Genomic DNA, 19,533 nt, shown 5'->3' on the forward strand with positions numbered 1-19,533 from the left:
GTTGTTGTCAATGTTGTTACTATTGTGATGAAATTTTAAAGGTTGGCAGCAAAGCCAGTTATATAGTTACTAGTGCGAATTCAGGAATAGACTTCAGTTGTTGAGCTGCAGGTTAAAAGGGGTAGAGCTTTGGGTTGGAGTTTTTTTGTAGCATTTTGGCTAACGGTGAGAAGACTTAAGCCCCCTAGGATGGATGAATTCATGCTTCCTCTGTAGGTTCTGATTTCGAGTAAAGGTTAGAGGGAGATTCGAGGTATTGTGTAGCACTCCCGACTGGTGAAACAGATCTACCGCTGTGCATCACTCAGCTGGTATCAGTTGGTTTTTTTGATCAGATAGATGGAGACAATCAGGGATTGTAATCAGAGTGAACCTAGATTAAGGGATTTGTTTAAAAAAACGGTTTGCGATAGGCAATGAGTTGAATTTTTAGACTTTTTAAAAAATGGTTTCTATTACTCTGTGTGTATTTGAAGTATACCCATCTTAAAGTCTCTACTATTTAACAGTGTTTTCATATTTTTATGCATTTTTAACACTGGATTAAATGAATTGACAATAAGCATAAGCACTGCCCTGGGACCCCCGCATACAAACACTCAGCAAGCTGTTACCATGGACACTGTAGTAACATCACCGGGATGTGCTGTGGTGGCAGTTGCAACAAGTGGCGCCCCCTGGTGTTGTGATTGAATAATGATGATGTAGGAAGGGAGGGTTCGGAGAAACAGTCGACGTGCACGCCTCATCAGGGGGGGACAGCTCAGTGAAAACCCTTTTGTAATAAACCACCCGTAAAGCAGCAGGTTTACTATGAATGAGTTTGAGCACCTGCCTGTTGAAGGCGTGGGCGTTGGCCGAGAGCAGAGAGGCAGGAAGTGGAGAAGGCAGCAGGGCTCGTGGGGGAAGGGGGGGGTGGGTGGAGGGTGGGGGTAGGGGCGGGGGGGGTTTGGGAGGGTGTTGTCCAGGCATTGCATGCAATAAGTTTCACTCCTCGTTTTAAAAGGGGGCAGATCACGTGCACTAGTCTCACCAAGCCAACTGGGCTGTGATTGAAATATTCATCTGGCATCTCTAACGGGGGTGGGAACGATTTGATGTTTTTAAATCTTATATTTGATCATGAAACTCCAGTCAGATAAATGATCACCCCCCCCCCCCCCCCCCCCCCCCCCTTTGTTTGTAACATGACATTGCAAAGCAATATTAACCCAGTTCCAGTTTTCAAATGTGGAAAAACAAAGCTATAATTCTACTCATTGTGGTTGTTGGTCTACTCTCGCTATCGTGTCTCTGTACTTTTTATTTTTTTAAGTTTTTTTTTTTTTTTTTGTTTATTTCATTTGCTCGTATCAATCAGTGGGAATGTGCATTTGGTGGAATAGTTATGTAGGCTTTAGATAATTTTCTTTTTAAGTAACAAAATGTAGACTTTGCTCGCCTGCATGCCGGAGTATTGTCCTTTTTAAAAAAAAAAAAGAAAAAAACATTTTGGAATCATATTTATTATGAGAAAGAAAAAAATATAAATGCTTTTTTGGGTAAATGTTTATCAATTTAGTGGGACTGTTTTTAGGCTAGCAATATTTGTCCAGTCTCTCTAAGGTGTATTTTAAAGATTCCTACACAAATGTCAGTAATTTGGGAGGTACAAGCTGTCTTCTGAGGCGAGGGGGGTCTGCTCTTTGCGTCGTGTTCAAATTCAAACGAGGTACTTTCTTCAAACGTGGACCCGTTAAAGAACCGAACCCCTCTCCTCTTTTGCGAGGTTACTCTAGCGAGCATCCATTTTTGTCTCCTCGTTCCTGATTTGTACCTGTGGCCACACCTCTTGATGGGGAGGGAGGGAGGGATTGGGTGGAGGGTGGGGGAGGGGAGGGGGAAGGGGGGGGGCTCTCCTGTCTCCATGACAACTCTGCTGGCCCCTCACAAATGCACTTCCTCTTTGTGAAGGGGTCCCCATGGCATCTACGGAGCAGGATTACCTCTTTTTAACCTTTTTAAAAAAAGATCCATAATTCTTTCTGTGCCCCGATAGAAAGAGAGCATGAATTATTTTTAAATTCCTCTCACTTTGATATATTGTTATATCTTAACGGATTTGTAATTTGACATTGTGTATTGTGTATTTTTATTTTATTTTCCCTCTTTTTGGTTCCTTTTTTTGGGGGTTGTTCTAGCTCTGCTCTGTTTCTTTTTTTTTTGTTTTTTTTTGTTTTTTTTTGTCTGCTAGTGGTCTCTGAAGCTGTGTGTGATTGTCTAATAGCAATAGATTCATAGAATTGGACGTTCCGACTCTGTGAATGAACGGAACCCTTTCTGACCGTCGTAAAAGGGGCGGGGCATGTTCCGACTCCGCCCCGACCCCCCCCCCGCAGAGGGCCATTCTCTCGCTGTTATTGCTATTATGTGACATGTTCAAATACATTTTTTTTTTTTTTTTTAGCCTGCAGGGAATTCTTGTGTTAATGTGCAAAGTAATAAATTGGTATTTTATGCCTATAATATAGATTGTGTGTTCTCGTCATTGATTGTATGTTAATACTATTGGAAAGGGGCTTTTATGTCCAGTATACTGCATAGAGTTTGTTGGACAATCAACACCAAGACTTCTATATACATGTATTTTGTCACTAGATGGCATTCTTTGCCAAGGTAAATGCATCACACTAAAGCATGTATGATGTGGCCATTTCCTCACCTAGATGGTCATTTAAGAACAGCTGAATGAGGAAATAAGGTATCAAAGTACATTAATGGTGGGGTTTTTTGTTTTGCTCTATTTTATCACCTAAGGTTAAATATAAGATATTTAAAATTTGGTTTACTGTGTGTAGCAGTGTTAATGCTTGATTTAAGATTCATTTTACCTTTTTTACACTGCTTCAGTCCTACAGGCCTGGTGATCTCAGGCTATGCAACAACATACAGGCCAGAATGTGATATAGCTCAGGGCCTGGTCTAACCTTGTGAAGTCCCAAAACAACTACTTATAACATTAACTGTACACTCAGTCCACTTTTCTGAGAGTAAATTGTATGTACAATACAGTCACTTTCTCGCAAACATCAACAGATTCTGGTCCCTGCAGTGTTAATTACAACAGAAGTTATTTTGTCCTCTTGTCTAAACCATAAAAAAACCTGAAAACTATTATGTTGCCTGATACCTTACAAGGCAACTTTTTAAAATAGTTGTTAAAATAATGTTTAAAAATGCTAAAACAAAACTAACAAATATACAAATGTATGAAAAACAGCTAAATTAAAATGGCACTTGCAAGCATTTGCTAAAAAGTTTGCAGCTCTGGGGTATTTATTAAACATAGTTAAAATATAAGTACTGTATTGTCATTAATGTTGAGATAATTTGAACATAACTTACTTCAACAAAGCATAAAATAAAGCAGAATTATATAAATTCATTAATCAACTGAGGATCTATATCCCACATTTATCCATAATTATGTGTGACTAAACATTCAATATTTTAATTACATTTCCCATTCAAGTCTTGATGAATGTATTAGTTGCTAAACATTTACAGCATAATTCATTATTGACTTTTCCCAGTAATTTAGGACACGTTGCTGCGGTTGTTGTGATGACGACGCCTGAAACGACAATCAGCAATGTTGAACTGGGCCTCCAAATTCACTATTTTTGTGTTTCCAAAAAGGACCAAAATTTCATCATCCTATGTGAGACTCAGCTCCATTAATACAAAATATAGTTAAAATCTAAAATATTTGTTTTTTTACTGTGTATTTAAGGCCACATGAGTGTCGTGCAATTTCTCTACAATCCTTTATTGTACTTGTGCTCATGTAGGTAAACACACACACATCTGTCTGTTTATTCGTTCACACTGGATAGCCATCATTGGTATGTGTCACCTTCCTCTGCCTCCCCTTTGTGTATCATCCTCTCTCCTCTCCCGTTTCCTGTGTCCTGGCTTGTTGTCATGACCACCGTTACCAAGGAGAGCGGGGGGGGGGAACTACAGAAGAAAGGAAACCTGAACCATAGATCTCGGTGCCATGATATTTAATTCATCGGCACAATGTTGCATCAGGGTTCGATGTGTAATGCAGGTTGAAGAAGAGCAGTCTTGGGCAACTTCTGAATATGAAGACGAAGAGCTGCTGTCAGATCCGTCTGTTACATACAGGGTCTGATTTTTTTTTTTTTTCCTCTAGCTGTTTATTTGGCAACATATTGGCCAAAAATATGAGAAACGTCACATGACAGAGGCCCATTCTTTTCACCTTATTCATGTTTCAGCCACAATTTAAATAAATTTAACTGGAAACAAAGATTAAACCAAAAAGCGAGGTTGGGTAAACCATCAGAATTCAGGCTTTTGTCATTTTTTTTCATTGTCCAAAGGAAACTGCTTGTCATACTACAATAGACACTGACTCTTTACCTGTGACCTGTATATTTTCTCCTGTGGCTTTTCAGCATTTTAGCCAAAGTCATTGTTAGAGAAAAAAAAAAAAAAACCTATGTCCCCTTTTGTAAAGCTGTTTCTCCCTTTCATCACCCAGTCTGACAAAAAAGGCAACCGAAAGCTCATTTTTTTGTGAAAGCTCCTTTAAAATGCACACGAGTTTGTGCGGTATGGGCCAAAACAGAGAGTGTAAATCCCCATTGTAGAGGCCCCCCACATGTCGTCTTTGTGTTAACTGATCCACCTACAGACACCACTCCATCCCCGTCCATCCATTCCTCCCTCTTTTTATTGTCTCACCCTCTTTTGCCCTCCCTCCCTCCTGCATCGTTTTTTTTTTTTTCCTTCCTGGCGTTCAGTGTTGCTCTCACGGGTTTGACTGTCAACAGCGGTACTGAAGATGGGACTGAGTGACCTGATGCTCTGCTTACCCAGAAGTCTGATTACGTGGTCCTGATTGTTATTTATACCCCTTGTTGGAACCGGATTGACCCATTTGGGCTGCGTTGCTACCAGAGGAAGCTGTGGGGGGGGGAGGGTGAAAGCCTGGCAGCGGCTGAAGTGGCCTCGTTTGAGGCTTGGACCCCCGTGCGCTTATTGTCAACAAGGAGACACTTCAGCTAGCAACAGCAGCAGTGTCTGATGACGAGTTCTGCTCTGGCTGTTTTTTCTCTGGAAACCTTTGCTTTTTTTTGAACTACAGACACAGATTGGAAAGCCGTTCTATTGAGTCTAGCACACCAGAGGAAGTTTGATGTGGATTTTTGAAAAAACCTTTTCAAATAAGGGATTGGAATAACACGTTTTGATTGACTCTTAAAACAGCTGACTCTACAGGATGCTTGTTTTATTTATTCTGTGAGGACTTAACGTCAGATTTCTGTCGACAAAAAAGTACAAAGCTACGCCTTTTTTTATACGGTGTATTCAAGCATCACTATTTTCAACCGTGCTGTGACAAGATACACTCGTAGCAGTGTCGGTGGCCTTGGATCCAAGTATCAGGTGATATCAGTCTGCTCCATCTAGGTAAGGCTACACCAAACCAGGAGAGTGGCACTGAAATACACAGCAGCTCAACAATCAACCTCCTGGGGCTGAACCAGAGCTGAAGGCAAAAAAACAAAAAACAAAAAAGAAGCCTGGCTGAGATCCATTTCATCCACGAGGCCTGGACTGTGCTGGCTCTGAAGCCTGATCGATCCCGTATCCGCGGGCCGCCACAGGTGGATGCACAGCTATCGGCTACTCAATAATGCATTGACTCAAAACTAAGGAATGAATAGGAGGAGAAAGTGTGTGGACCTCTGATGCTGATGCTTTCAAAAAGGTGGATGACTATCACCAAGTGAGCAGATGTTGAGAAGGAAAAGAAAAAGAGAAGAAAATGACTGCTGACAAAGTGACATTTTGGCAAAGACAGTAGGAAGCTTGGCCAAGCCAGAGAGGAAAGGTACAAGTAAACCAAAAGAGTAGACTTGGAAGACCAAAAAAAAACAAAGAAAAAAAAAACAGGCAACAGCAGCAAACAAAAAGGTAGAACAAAAGAAAAGAACACTTGGAAGAAGTTGTTGTCATCATGGTGAACACTGGCATGCAGTTGATCAGCTTCACCTGCGCGGTGACTGGCTGGATCATGGCGATCGCAGTCACAGCCTTGCCTCAGTGGAAGGTCTCTGCCTTCATTGGCAGCAACATCCTGACCTCGGAGATCAAATGGGAAGGCATCTGGATGAACTGCATCTACCAGACCACCGGTCACATGCAGTGTAAGACATACGACTCCATGCTGGCCTTGTCTCCGGACATCCAGGCGGCCAGAGCCCTCATGTGTTTGGCCATCTTCATGGGCTGGCTGTCCTGCACCGTGTCCTGCTGCGGCATGAAGTGCACCACCTGCGCTGGGGATGACCGTCGGGCCAAGGCGGGTATCGCTCTCTCTGGCGGGGTTCTCTTCATTCTGACGGGCCTGTGCGTGCTGATTCCTGTTTCCTGGACAGCCAACACCGTCATCCAGGATTTCTACAACCCCAATGTGCCCCTGATGCACAAGCGTGAGCTGGGTCAGGCCATCTATCTGGGCTGGGCAGCTGCGGTTATCCTCATGATCAGCGGTGCTGTGCTGAGCAGCACCTGCCCCCTCATGGAGAGGGACGGCAGGTACCGCAGGGGCTACATAGGCCGGAGCTTTGCTAATTCACCTGCTTCAGCACCAGATCCCCCAAAACCTATCACATCTAACAGTATACCACTGAAGGAGTATGTGTAGGAAGAGAGCACGATGCATGCGAGCAGCAACACCACGATGAGAACCGAAGGAAGGCCATCAGTGACAAGACTGAGGAGTCAGTCAGGAGACAGTTGATGCTGTTCTAAATTTACTCTGTCCCAACACTTAAGTCTGTGAATTTTAAGTTATGAATCATAAATTGGAGTCTATATATTTATTTATTATATTCTATCTAGGTTTTGCTTATTTTGTATATCTCTTTGTAACGTTTGTCTTCAGTTCTTTATAACATTCAGATTTGTTTGAAATTTGACTTTTTCTCCACTGTGATTTCTAGTAGTGCCTGAAGAAAGCCCGTCGCCTTTATTGTCAACAAAAAGACTACACGAAAAAGTATGACTGTTACAAACGGCTTTAATGATGGCTTGTGTGGTAAAGATTGTGGTGATTATTCTCTGACAATGTTATTACCTCTCGATTTGTCACATTAAGCTTTGACTGAGTTTGCATAAATCAAAATTGTGAAATAAAACAAGTTTGTTAAACCGTGTTTCACCAATAATGTTTTTATCTTTATCCTTGTGTGGGCTGGTTTCTTCTCAAAAACACATTCGGTTTGAGCCATTTTGACTATCACAGACAATAGTGACTGTTCCTGTAAGAGCATTCAAGTATGAAATGATGCCACAATGTCCTTCTCTGCAGATAGAGGCATCGCCTGATATGTAGCAAGTCTCTTCTTCATTCTGAATAATCAGCTGCAGATCTAATATTTTACCTGACCTGAAAAAAAAAAATCAGTCCTCATACTAATATCCACAGCAAATGCATCCATCTGAGGTTATTATAATAATCCCGCTCCTCTCTTCGAGCCTCTTCATAGAGATACTTTCAGATTCACAAGCGAGAGAGAGTTCCACTCTGTTCACTGGGGCTCCATAAAGAAGGACACTTTGCAAAGTGTATCTGAAATTGAACAGAGAAGTAATTAGTTCACCTTTATATCTCTAGCTTCATAAATTATACATGCACACGTCCTATTACCACTGACAGCTAATGAAAATGACATGGTCTTTTAAACAGCAACATGACAATAAAATGGTCATTTACCTGTGATGTGGTCCTGTGCACTGGAAGACTCCAAAGATTTCCATCTCTTGGGAGCAGATTCCAGTAGGGAGAGGTTGTCTGCTCGGAGCGTCTGCAGGAGAGTCTTCCTTCTCAGGAATCTGAACACATGAGTTAAGGAAAAAAAAAAAGCCACACCAATGCAAATCCAAGCCAATCCAAATCTGAACAGTAAGGATACTGCTGTCGATAGTAACGCTCGGCATCCTGCAGCCACTCCAGCATGTCAGCGGCTGACGGGGCGGTGGCCGAGCGCTCGGTTACAGTGAGCAGGTCCAGACTGTCTGTGTTCTGTTCATATAGCTGGAAGGCTGCAGACACCTGGTTACTGACGGCGTCTCTGACAGACTGGAGAGCAGACCTGAGGGAAAGAAGAAGAGATGATAAACAGATTGATAGTTTTGAGATGTTACATCTATATGAATCTATAAAATGCAGGGCTTATAACTGTGCATCAAGTGTGCTAATGTCCAAGTGTTGCAATTAGCATGTGGTAATTTGATTAATTGCTAATTTGCTGGGTAATATGTACCATTACAGTACAATTTAAACTTAAATGATAAGAACTTTAAGGCAGCTCCTGATGTCCTGTAGTGTCAGGATGCCCTCAAAGTATGTCAAAATCTAGTTGATTATTTTTCTTACATAGTGTATTTTCCTATATAAATTTGTGTTTAGTCAAATTACGACAAAAAAAGCAGATAGTATTCCAGCACTGGTAATTTCTGGCATGCTGCGAAAAATGTGAATACAACAATATTCAGTGGCATACCATCAGCCACTTCTCAGCTTCATATGAGGGAGGGTCAAGAGGAGCCCGCAGCTCATTTCAGCTCAGGGCCCCACAGCAAGTTGAGCTGGCCCTGCATTCCTGCTGTCATATGAGTTGTTATTCACTGTCTATGAATTAGAGATTTGATCTGCACATCATCACTACAATAATACCTCTCTTCTTGTTTGCAGTCAAGACATATATTACAGACATAATATGTGACTTCTATTTTGTGGTTTCCACCCCGTTACTTACATCTTTTCATTGAGTTTCCCCAGCACTGTATCCGTGGCTTGTAGAAGTTTGAAACGCAGCCGTTCCTCCAGGTCTGGGAAGTCTTTGAGCGGTGTGCTGGAGATCTGAACGTTGGACAGCGCTCTCCACTGCTCTGCCAAGTTCCCCAGAGACCCCATGAGGGGGCTGCACTCGGACAACACAGTCTTCCATACTTTGTGGTTGTTTTCCAGACTCTGGAAGCTTTTCCTCAGCGCTTGTTGAAGTGATAGTAATGCAGGTTTAGACATTTCAAGTGGCGATTTTATACATTAGTTGACCCTAAAACGAGAGCTGCGTGAGTCCAATAAATGAATCCTTGTATCTAGATGTTTTAAATTCCAGTTTAGAACAACGGAGATGTCTGTAACCCTTAAAAGTGTAGTTATCTCATAGCTGCTAAGAAACATCACATTTCCACCATGTTGCCTGGACACCATTTTCGTTCTCCAGATGTAAACACTGACGTATAGCGCTACGATTGGTCGAAAACAATTACGTCATGACGCAAAGCAAACGTGTGATCTAATTGGCTGACTTTGGATATTTGCCCCACCCCGCGCGGAGATTTGAAAACCGCTTTGTGAAAGAAGAAGACGAGTCGAGAGGCAGAGGAAGAAAAACATTATCAGGTAATAAATTGCACATAAAGTATGTGTTACAAGTATAGAAATAATTATTTGGTTGTTTTACGAAATGCCTGTGCGTGTTAGTGAAACTGGCTACAACGACAGTCAGCCAAATTGCGGGATAAATTCGTGATCTTGCTAAACGGACGTTAGCATTAACGTTAGCTCGATTACTAGTCAGCCGCATGTCCGCAGTTTCTATTTAAAAGGCAGGAGGCAGTTAAGTTAGTTATATCCTAAACCTACATAATAGTAAACGTTCTGAAGTTATTTTGTGCTGTCAACTATGAGTAAATTCATCTCTGTTTTTGCTGCTTATCCATGCAGTCATGGCTCCCAGGAAGAGAACCACCAAACAACGGAAAAACAATCCCAAGACGGCCAAGCTGGAGGCTTTTCTGGAGGATTTCGACATCGAAGGTTAATATATTTTACTAATGGATAAAGGACGGGTTCACATTTTCTCAAGTCTGTCTTAAAACAACAGTCAGGTGCCCAAATGAACACTGAAATAGGTTTTTCTTGAACATAATCATTCCTCCTGTTGACTCGCCATTAGATCTCTTCATAATGCACTTATAAGATACTACAGTTCCCACAGTACACATTGTACCTTGTACAGCTTTCTTGTATTGAATGTTGTATTTGTAAGGTAACGTTAAGAATGTTATATAGTTATAACATACATGTATATACAGAATATGACCAATACTGGATGTTTGAGGTCTATACCAGCAGTTATATTTGAGATTTAAAACCTCTGATAATGATATACCAACTAATACTCATTCTTTTTAATGAACACAAAACATAAACACTTCTCACACAAATTCCTTACATTTGGTTACTTTGTCTAACTTTAAATTCATTTAATTTGCACATTTGAGAGTTGACAAATTAATATGTCAGTGTTTAAACAGTGGACAAACTATATTATGGAAACTCATTTTCTGAATTGCCTCATACACATACTTGGCATTTCTGTACTGCAGTGTATTTCTGTTTTCATCCATTATATTCGTACCACTATGATGAGCTGCAATGATTAGTCATTTATTGATTAGTTGTCAACTATTAAATTGATTGCCAACTAGTTTGATAATTGATTAATAATTTAAAGTGTTTTTCCTTTTCTTTCTTTCTTTTTTATTTTATGCTTCTTACTTAGTCTTCTATGACAGTAAACTGAATATGTTTGGGTTGTGGACTGTCGGTCAGGACAAGACATTTGAGGATGCCAACTTGGGCTTTGGGAAACAGTGATCTACATGTTTTACCATTTTCTGACATTTAACAGACCAAACAATTAATTTGATTAATTGAGAAAATAATCAACAGATTTATCGATAATGAAAATAATCGTTAGTTGCAGCACTGGCTGATATCTACTGATAGTCCCAGCATGGGCAAATTATTGGTCAGGCTTTTATGTATTACAATATTGGATGAATGTTGCTGATGCATTAAGATGCAATGAGCATTTTAATGTTGTTTGTCAATGATTAGCCAGTTATAACTTACTTTATATACTTCTGGGTAATTTAATCTATTGTACTGCATCATCAACGCTTGTTATTTTTTCACAGTAAAGACTAGAGTCGAACAACTGAAAGAGAAGATGAACCAGCTGCTGAAAGATGTGGACAACAGCTACAACATGGCACTGATTAAGCTCCCCAAGGCAGTCAGGCAAATGAACTGGTTGGAATATTGCAGTAAGTTGCCACAAACCCTTTCACACTAGTCTTAGGTTCTGTTCACACCTGGCTTTAAAACGCATCTGGGGTGATCTGATCACAAATGGACAGCTCTAAGTACAAGTGTGAATGCACCCAAGACACATTGAGGATGCATTGAGATCCGATTGCTCAGACCACATTCGGAGACGGTCCGGGCTGCATATTTTATATGCACATTTTTTTTTAGCAGTGTGTATGCAAATGTGACCTGGGCCACATTGAAGGACCGCCTACTCAACCAACATCCACTGCGTAAGCGGAAGTATATACTCATTTGCATACCAACAGTGTCATATTAAAATGCAAAACAAGAAGAAGAAGCCAGACTCTCGTGGATGGAGTACGCTTGAAACATGCTGTCTGATTTCCATTTGGGCTGAACAGTTTCGATGTTGCCCGCGCACCAAGGTCTTTGCAAACGTTTTCATCTTTTCAATTTCAGGCAGACCAGGCATGGGAAGTGCATTGCTGCCTCCCGCCGGTTCAAAACAGCAGCGCATTTGGTCTTTGCAAATGGAAATTATGTACGTGATTATTTGCATATAGAGTGGGGAAGTGAGATCCGATCACAAGATGTCACTCGAGATGCATTCTAATACCAGTTGTGAACTGACGTACTTAGAGCTGTCCCCGTATGATTGGATCACACAAGGCGCATGTGAACAGGGCCTTATTAAACTGTCCTGATTCTATGAACATTGTTTGAACATGTCTTGCAATTGTGCCACAACAGCTTCATCAGGATTATATGTCTGTATCATTTTATAAATACATAATTGGTCTCCATAAAAATATAACTGCTGCTGTTGTAACATGTTAAATACACTTAACTCTTTTATACTTGCATTATTTTTGTTCATCAGTGGTGGAATGTGGTAAAATACACACTACACATATAAATGACAAAAAATTAGCTAGACTTGCCCCTTTATCTGTTTATCTGTATCTAAAATTATCATCTGCACTACAGAGCTGTATATTCGTAAAATGAGAAACAGGTATAGACCAATAATATAGCTATCTCTCAACATCATATGAAAAGCATTGATCCCCCTCTCTCCTTGCAGAGTCTGAGAAACCAAAGTCACCCCAGGTGGATCATACAAAGGTGAGTTGATTATCTGTCTCCTATCGTGTATCATGAGTCACACAGTATCACAAGGTTTCAGATTCCCTTTGGCTTGTGCACGCATAGCCCGTGCTGTGTTAAACATGAAGTCACTTTTTGACACCTACTCGCACCACATCAGTCACTCACGTCTACCTGTTAACAGAGAGAAGAGGAAGCGGCGATAGTTGAGAGCGTTGTGGCTGAGGATCACGCCGTCCTTCTAAAATCAGTCAAGAAAAGTATGTTAATAGTCGTTTTTGCGTTTCTTTTGAAATGAAACTCACAATTTTTAATATGATATTGAAACAGCAAATGCTTTTTGGGTGCAAAGAAGTTATTTAATCAATTTACCTTGTCTCCAACCAACAGCGTCAAAGAAAAAGGCCGGAGGCAAATCCAGTTCAGAGGATGAAAACACTCCGAGCGCAGTGAGGAAGGTAGCGTCTGATTTTTGATTCAAGCACACATAAGAGAAGCATAATGTAACATCACTGATCATAAATATGTCGGTTGGATGGTATGGATTATCATTGGTGTTCAGCCCTGTTGTTCTGTTTTAACCGCTTGTTAATTCAGGGTAAAGCAACAAGGAAGCCTCCAACTACCTCAAAAAGAGCAAAAGCACTGTCCGTCAGCAAGCAAAACACCTCCATCAGAAAGTAAGACATTCACGCTTCTTTATTTCTGTAATAGCCGATACCCTAATTAATACAATAAGCTAAATTTTCAATGTCTGGATCCAGATCGACCAGGAAGCCCATGATCACTCCTGCCAGGAACCTGCTGGATTCTTCTCTGCTGATGGGCTCCACTCCCCTCGTCACCCCACGCTTTGACCCAAGGTAAACATTATAGTTGCAGCCATGCTAAGCTAGTTTTTATCTTGTTTCTGCAATTGAAAAATCGATGCATCATAAATTAGATTTCACTACTAAAAGTAGTACATTGACAGGCACATAAGAAACCAGATGACTCTGAGGAACTGGGTTATGCAGGAAATCAGACGATGCACGTAATCCCCCGGTCACTAAATCTGCATATACATGCAACACGCCAGCAATCTGATTTCTCCCCTACATGAGATTTATAGAGGCTAGTTTGTGTAAATTGCAATTTTAGTTGGACTTTGAATTAAATTACTTTGAATACAAGGGTGCAATGTTGTCACAACGATACTTCCCTCCGTCTGAAATCTTTGTGATGCACCTGTGCATATGTCAAAAGCCGATTAGAAAGCCAGTTATGTGTTTACATGGCCAAGAAATCATCTTTCTCCAGGAGAAATCTGCCTGGAGAAATCGCGTTTGACTAATGCCCCGTTGTGATCTGTAGAAAGCTGACAGTAACGTAGTAACTGAAGTGCACAGAAATGAACTGGTGGAGGGCGTTCTAGGCATTGATGGGAAAATGTCTTTGCTCAAAAGAAGTGATGAATTATTGTGCATCTTCTATTGTTACTCTTTGCTTCTGCCTTTACCTCTGTGCTCCGCTTTGCCTTGTTTTTCTGTCTTGTTTGGTTTTATTTTCTTTTGTAAAGCACTTTGTAACATTGTTAAGGAAAGTGCTATATAAATAAAAATTATTATTGTTATATGAAAGCAAGATCTTGTTGTGTGCTCTACATGTTACATGATTTCTGTTTTTGAGATTTTTTGAAGTGCAGATGTGTTTTTGCTTTTTATGGAGCTCATTCTACTGTTAAGTAAAGACTTGTGGCACACTGTATTATGTTTGGTACTTTTGATGGTGCACTGAATGTCTGTGTCACCAGTCTGCTTCAAATGCTATAATCAGTGTTGATTAACACTAAAGCAATTTCACCACAAGAAATTTGTGTACGCTTTTTGCTTTTAGCTGTTATAGTGATTTGTAATTCTTGGGAAACTCAGCAGGTGTAGAGACCTGATTTGTTTTTATGTGTCATACTGTATCTGGCACTGGAGGCTAAGCTCGCTTGCTAGCTTGGGGAGTTTTTGTTTCACACAGTGCGGAACACATCACTCACCATTGAAACCATCTTTTCTTCAGGCTTCCTAAAACCCCTGCCGTGAGAATTCCCCGCCACAAAGAAAGGGTCTACAGCATCTCCGTCAACGGCTCTCCCATTGCAGCGGGCAACGAGGACATCGTCATCAACGTCCCCATCGGCAACGGAGAGGTGAGTGCACAGGTGGCAGGGCTCAGACTTCTAGATCCCACAGGACTAGTCATTTATTTGAGTATTAAACCAGAAAGGTCAGTAAAGGGCAGATTCTTATTTACGGAGCAGACTGGCAAAAAAGGAAAGACCTTTTCATAATGTGCCAAAAAATAACAATCATTATTTGCTTGAAAATACAGAAATGATTCACAATGTTTTCTCTTTTGAGTCTGTATGTTTGGGCTGTGTTTATGATGAGACCTGTGTGTTTTCATGGTGAATTTGCCAACCATTTGTCTTTTGTAATGCGTTGATTCAGAGTATTCAGCTGCTGGCCAGTCAGATGGACTCAGTGGATCTGTCTCTACTGGATGAAACCGCCCTGAAGAGCATTCGGCAGTTGCAGGTATATTGATCACTTCTGTAGGACAACGCATCTGTAGTGTCACTGCACTGAGTATTTTATGTATTTTTGGATGCATCTTTATCATACTTGGATAAAAACATACATGCAACGTAGCTGTTTTGTGTAGCATTAGTCGTGAAAAATCTACATTTGCTTTAATTCTGACCTTTTTTTTTCTTCCTGACAGAATCGCCTCACGACGCTGTGTGGAACATCAGAGTGATTTAACAATCTGCTGTTCACTTGTACAATACTTATGAGAAATTTTATCTTTATTTCAAAGCTTTTCTTCTGTGGGATGGTGTGATATTTTTTTTACTGATAGTGTTCGATTTTAAAAGATATACACAGAAAACAGTGTTTTGCCAGTATTTTTGTTTTACTGAGCACGGTTTTCTTTAGACCAACATATTAACTGGAATCCAACCAGTTAATGAAAGCTGTCCAATGTATAAATGGTGGTTAAAACTGTACTGTATTTTACTATTTACCACTTTTACTCATTTATTTTTGTAAGATTGTCTCGTTACAGGCCTTACTTCACCTTTTTATCTTCATCTTCTTCTGTTGTTAGTGTTAGATTTAGTTTGCGGGGGCATTCTGCCCAATGTCTGTCTCATTTGATTGCTTTTCCTGTCTTTTGTCCCTGTTGACCACACACACATGTAAAGTTGCATTGATTAATGCATTTACATTCTTCATGTATATAGCTCAACCATTATGTCTGCAAAACTGATAAAGGACTTTGACACCAGCTTTGTGAGATGGTTTTATCGGGTTTAAGATGTGTTGGTTGGAGTGCGAGTGAGAAGCTTGGTCACAAGGAATCACATTTTTTCCCCACATTTTTCAGCATTAAAAAAAAAAAAGTATAATGCTCTAATCTTGGCAAAGGTACTGTTGTATAACTGCCACTAGGTGGCAGCATTTAACTACAAAAAAATTGGTTGTCTTCTGACTGCTTTGCTGTCCCTCTGTCATCACCTCTCCTAGATATTCAAACTGTTGTCCACAACAAATCCTTCAATTCAGACAAAAAATTGAAGAAAAAATATAGGTTCCACTGTAAATAAAAATAAATCAAGCTCTCTAAATTTGTTGTAAGAACCTCCTTGTGCTGCACTACACTTATGAGCTTAAAAAGGAAACAGTTGATGGATTAACAAATGTCTGAAAGTATCCTAAAAGTGGAGCTAAAGTTTTTCTACTAGAGCTGTCTTTGCTTTTCTGTGTAATTTTCCTCTATAAGCTGTAAACTTTTGCTTATGTAAGAAGTTCTTTTTGTCCTTTCATTACTTTGTTTGCACAGCGGGACATTAGTGAATCACGTGACATTCTGTTGGCAGGAAGTGGCAGCCCGTCCCGCTGCTGGCACAGGAACCTGCACTCTGACCTTCGGGGACATCATAACCCTGCCAATTAGAAGCTTGTTAAGCTTCGTTAAGCCTGATTCAGCTCGTTAGGGTTTCCACCTGGGATGGTGATCTGGGTCATACCGGGTCTCACCTTGGGCCCAGATCTCACTGGATTCTCATGCATCATATGTTACCAAACCACAGCATGGGAACTCTGTGCCCCCAGCTGAATCTAGGCCTGGTCCCTTCCATCTGTATCCATCTTTAAGTGCTTTATCATCTGCTGTCTCTCGCTGTGCAAACTGTGTTGCAGAGGTAAAAACCAAACTCTGCATCCCTGCAAACGACAGATGTTGTGGTCAGCAGTGCGTGCAGTTCAGCTCCCTCGTTAGCAGCGTACTGAGCCCTTGCACACCTGCTCTACATATCATAGAATTTTCCTAGTTTTGCCTCTGAATGGATTGGATCCTTTTTTTTTTTTATTCTCTAGGTGGAAGGAAAATTGCCATTTTGCACGGATGGCTTGGTTTTCAGTAAGCACGCAGGCAGTGGCGCAATGACAGGTGCGGTATGGATGGGGCGGATTTTTGAGGTCACAGAGCAACACTGCTACATAAATCATCCACTGAGATGTTCTGGATGAGGGACTGGAACCTGAGATAGTGGGAGGGAAAGACACAGTATGGAGATGCTTCCACACTTACCAAGCAAGTCTGTTATAGAATAAATCCTGCACAATTTTACATTCACACAGCACAAAGGCAATGCAATGAAAATTAGGGATTTATAGCAGCACTTTAATTCAGTAAAGCCATATTTAAAGCTGCACTAATCAATATTTTTATTAACTTATTAAATGACTACTTGTAATATGACTCAGACTCTGAGAATTATCACCTCATGCTGCAGCTCTACAGAGTGTTTTAGCATCTTTCAGTTTAAAGCCTTCTCAGCAGACGTTATGACTCATCACAGTAGGAAAAGCACAGGTGCTACTAATAACGTTAACGACAGTTCTGTTCTATTCAAGTGGCCAAAGCAAGTCATGACGATAAACCAGCATGTACAATACCAGGAAAGTGAAGCAGCAAAAATGGAGTTCAGCCACCATTAATTTTATTTTAGTTTCATTCATACACCTGTGCTTTTTCTTACTGTGTCATGTCAAAATGTCTTCACGTCAACCATCACTTGCAGTTACATCTAAATAAAATCCAATATTAACTGATACAATCAATTCAACTAAGCTATACACTGTTTGTATCTTGCTTCACTAGTTAAACCTGCATTAAATGTTTTTTTTAGCCACTTGGGGCCAGCAGAGACAAATTGTGAACACTGACATATCATCACCTTTGTTAAGTTGATATGGTGAATGTAGCAAACAGTTGCTTATATCTACATCCAGCAGTTACAGAGCAACATTATCATGTATTTGGAGATGTGTTTCTGTCCACCTGATGAATGTAAGTCCAATATATACTGTCCTTTAGCTCCGTTTTGGGTCTCTACCAACTCCTGAGGGAAATATCTGTCTCTTTGACTGCTAAATACACCACTATGTTCACCAGTTAGTTCCTGTTTGGTGCAGAACAGGTAGTGTGCAGTGAGTTTTTAGAGCTTTTTCTCTGAAAACAGCTGCCTGCTGTGGCCGAAAATGATGCTATGATGCTGAGAGTGAACCAAAACAGTAGAGTTGCAGTCAGACAGTTAAACAATGAGGTGAAACTTGCTATAAAGCTCTGTAAAGGGGAGCTGCAGAGTTGCTGATAATTCCCTGTAAGTTCATCACTACAATCGATGCCTCTGACATTACGCACTGTCATTTGATGCATTGTTAATATAAAAAATATAGATTATCTCTACCTTGGAATTATACATGAACACTCCCAAGTTTGAGAAACTGTTCTTCCCATTCTGCCAATGTTGCATGAATGCAGCATAAGAACTGTATATGATGGTAATATGTCAGTGTTGTGTTTTCAGGTTGTTTCATTGCTTCCAAATGGCCCCAAAACTCAGTTGATACAGCCTCAAGCTCCCATTGCATTACATGAACAGTGTCTTTACCTGGTCCTTTGTCCCCTTGTTCCACATTGAGCCCCACCCCCTACCAATCCCATGTCTTAGCTCCAAATCCCACCCACGTAACTTCACCCTCTCAAGCCATCTTTCTTATTTTGTATTCCCAGAATCTGTTATTATTAACACCTGTGTCTGACACATGAATGTGGCGTATTCCTCAACAAAGCTGTTCCCTCCCCAAACTACTGGAGTCATTGGTTAATTGAGCCCTCAGACCTGGGGAAACTGCCAAATTTCCTGCCAAGACGAATGAACCTGGCAGAGGCGTGTTCTCCTAGTGAAATTAATTCTCTGGTGTGTCGAGGCCTCCTATAAATCCCATCCGTCAAGTGCTCCACTAATCGATTTATTCACGTACCCACACCTCCGGCTGCCACTGTCTCTCACTCAGTTCATACTGAGCCAGCCAGGGGTCAAGACTCATCTTTTGCTAAGTTGGTTTGTCAGCACAAAGCAGAAAAAAATGCCACTGAATGCTCTGTTGTGTCTGCTTTTGATGATGGGAAGTTAGGAGGACACAAGTTGACGGTAAAGTGCAGTGGCAGACGGGAGGAAGAGGTAAATGGGACTGAATAGCCCCCATATGATGCATTCTGGGCATGTGTTCGTCTGGTGGCCAGCAGGGTCCTGATGGCGTTTTGATGGGCGGCCCTGCTGTTGTTCAGGCACCTCTGATGATGGGCGGGGTGGAGAGGAACATCTGCTGCTAAAGAAAATCCCGTGGAAATTAGACCCGGAAAATAACGGACTGCTCTGAGGAGAGGCAGGAGGTTAATGCCATTTGCTGATTGCACAGAGACAAACTTTTGCTTGAAAGGCCCCTCTGTGACTGAAATTTAGACATTTGTCTGTGAAAGACTACATTTATTTGCACTGGGTACAAAAGAAGATATAGACATTAAACATATACAAGCATTGAATATGTACATAGAATGTTTAAAAGTTTTCAACTATTTTGTGATTCAAGAAAGCACTTACATTTATGGGTCATATATGAAATTTCTTCATTTGGATAACTGTCAGGTGTGTGTAGAGAGTGCAGTGCAGATACGAGAGTATTGATGGGAAAACCAGCATAAAGATATAATCACTATAATCAGGTAAAATGTGTTAAAACCTTAATTCTTCACATTTGAGTCAAAGTATAAGCACTTAAAGGAGCTGAAGTATCAGTTGAAGTGCTAGAGCTTAAAGCAGTTGAAGTATAATGGCT

At 40.8% G+C, this 19,533-nt stretch overlaps 3 protein-coding genes across 3 annotated transcripts; 2 read left to right on the forward strand and 1 right to left on the reverse strand.

The window, feature by feature from the left end:
• Nucleotides 1-5,946: 5,946 nt before the first annotated feature.
• LOC121913575 (claudin-4) lies at nucleotides 5,947-6,991 on the forward strand. Its single transcript, XM_042436242.1, has one exon. It carries the CDS (start codon nucleotides 6,032-6,034, stop codon nucleotides 6,719-6,721), a length of 690 nt encoding a protein of 229 aa, XP_042292176.1. The 5' UTR covers nucleotides 5,947-6,031; the 3' UTR covers nucleotides 6,722-6,991.
• An 87-nt stretch (nucleotides 6,992-7,078) lies between these two features.
• On the reverse strand, nucleotides 7,079-9,296 carry c19h1orf109 (c19h1orf109 homolog (H. sapiens)). The gene is made up of 4 exons (XM_042436243.1): nucleotides 8,838-9,296; nucleotides 7,992-8,171; nucleotides 7,793-7,911; nucleotides 7,079-7,648 (listed from the first exon to the last, which is right to left on the reverse strand). Exons 1-4 carry the CDS (start codon nucleotides 9,104-9,106, stop codon nucleotides 7,608-7,610), a joined length of 609 nt encoding a protein of 202 aa, XP_042292177.1. The 5' UTR covers nucleotides 9,107-9,296; the 3' UTR covers nucleotides 7,079-7,607.
• A 94-nt stretch (nucleotides 9,297-9,390) lies between these two features.
• Nucleotides 9,391-15,634, forward strand: cdca8 (cell division cycle associated 8). Its single transcript, XM_042436241.1, has 11 exons — nucleotides 9,391-9,487; nucleotides 9,812-9,904; nucleotides 11,071-11,199; nucleotides 12,291-12,331; nucleotides 12,498-12,573; nucleotides 12,704-12,771; nucleotides 12,911-12,993; nucleotides 13,078-13,176; nucleotides 14,363-14,492; nucleotides 14,794-14,880; nucleotides 15,068-15,634. The coding sequence occupies exons 2-11, from the start codon at nucleotides 9,814-9,816 to the stop codon at nucleotides 15,101-15,103; spliced, it is 840 nt and encodes a 279-aa protein (XP_042292175.1). The 5' UTR covers nucleotides 9,391-9,487; nucleotides 9,812-9,813; the 3' UTR covers nucleotides 15,104-15,634.
• The last annotated feature ends 3,899 nt before the right edge of the window (nucleotides 15,635-19,533 follow it).

The sequence above is a fragment of the Thunnus maccoyii genome, chromosome 15 (genome assembly GCF_910596095.1).
Source record: "Thunnus maccoyii chromosome 15, fThuMac1.1, whole genome shotgun sequence".
Classification (NCBI taxonomy): domain Eukaryota; kingdom Metazoa; phylum Chordata; class Actinopteri; order Scombriformes; family Scombridae; genus Thunnus; species Thunnus maccoyii.

Coding starts and splice junctions, on each gene's coding strand:
- LOC121913575 (XM_042436242.1), top strand. CDS start 6,032: ATGGTGAACACTGGCATGCAGTTGATCAGCTTCACCTGCGCGGTGACT.
- cdca8 (XM_042436241.1), top strand. CDS start 9,814: ATGGCTCCCAGGAAGAGAACCACCAAACAACGGAAAAACAATCCCAAG. Junction 9,905..11,070: donor GGAGGATTTCGACATCGAAG/GTTAATATATTT, acceptor ATTTTTTCACAG/TAAAGACTAGAGTCGAACAA. Junction 11,200..12,290: donor GAACTGGTTGGAATATTGCA/GTAAGTTGCCAC, acceptor CTCTCCTTGCAG/AGTCTGAGAAACCAAAGTCA.
- c19h1orf109 (XM_042436243.1), bottom strand. CDS start 9,106: ATGTCTAAACCTGCATTACTATCACTTCAACAAGCGCTGAGGAAAAGC. Junction 7,912..7,991: donor GAGCGTTACTATCGACAGCA/GTATCCTTACTG, acceptor TCATGTGTTCAG/ATTCCTGAGAAGGAAGACTC. Junction 7,649..7,792: donor TGCACAGGACCACATCACAG/GTAAATGACCAT, acceptor GTTCAATTTCAG/ATACACTTTGCAAAGTGTCC.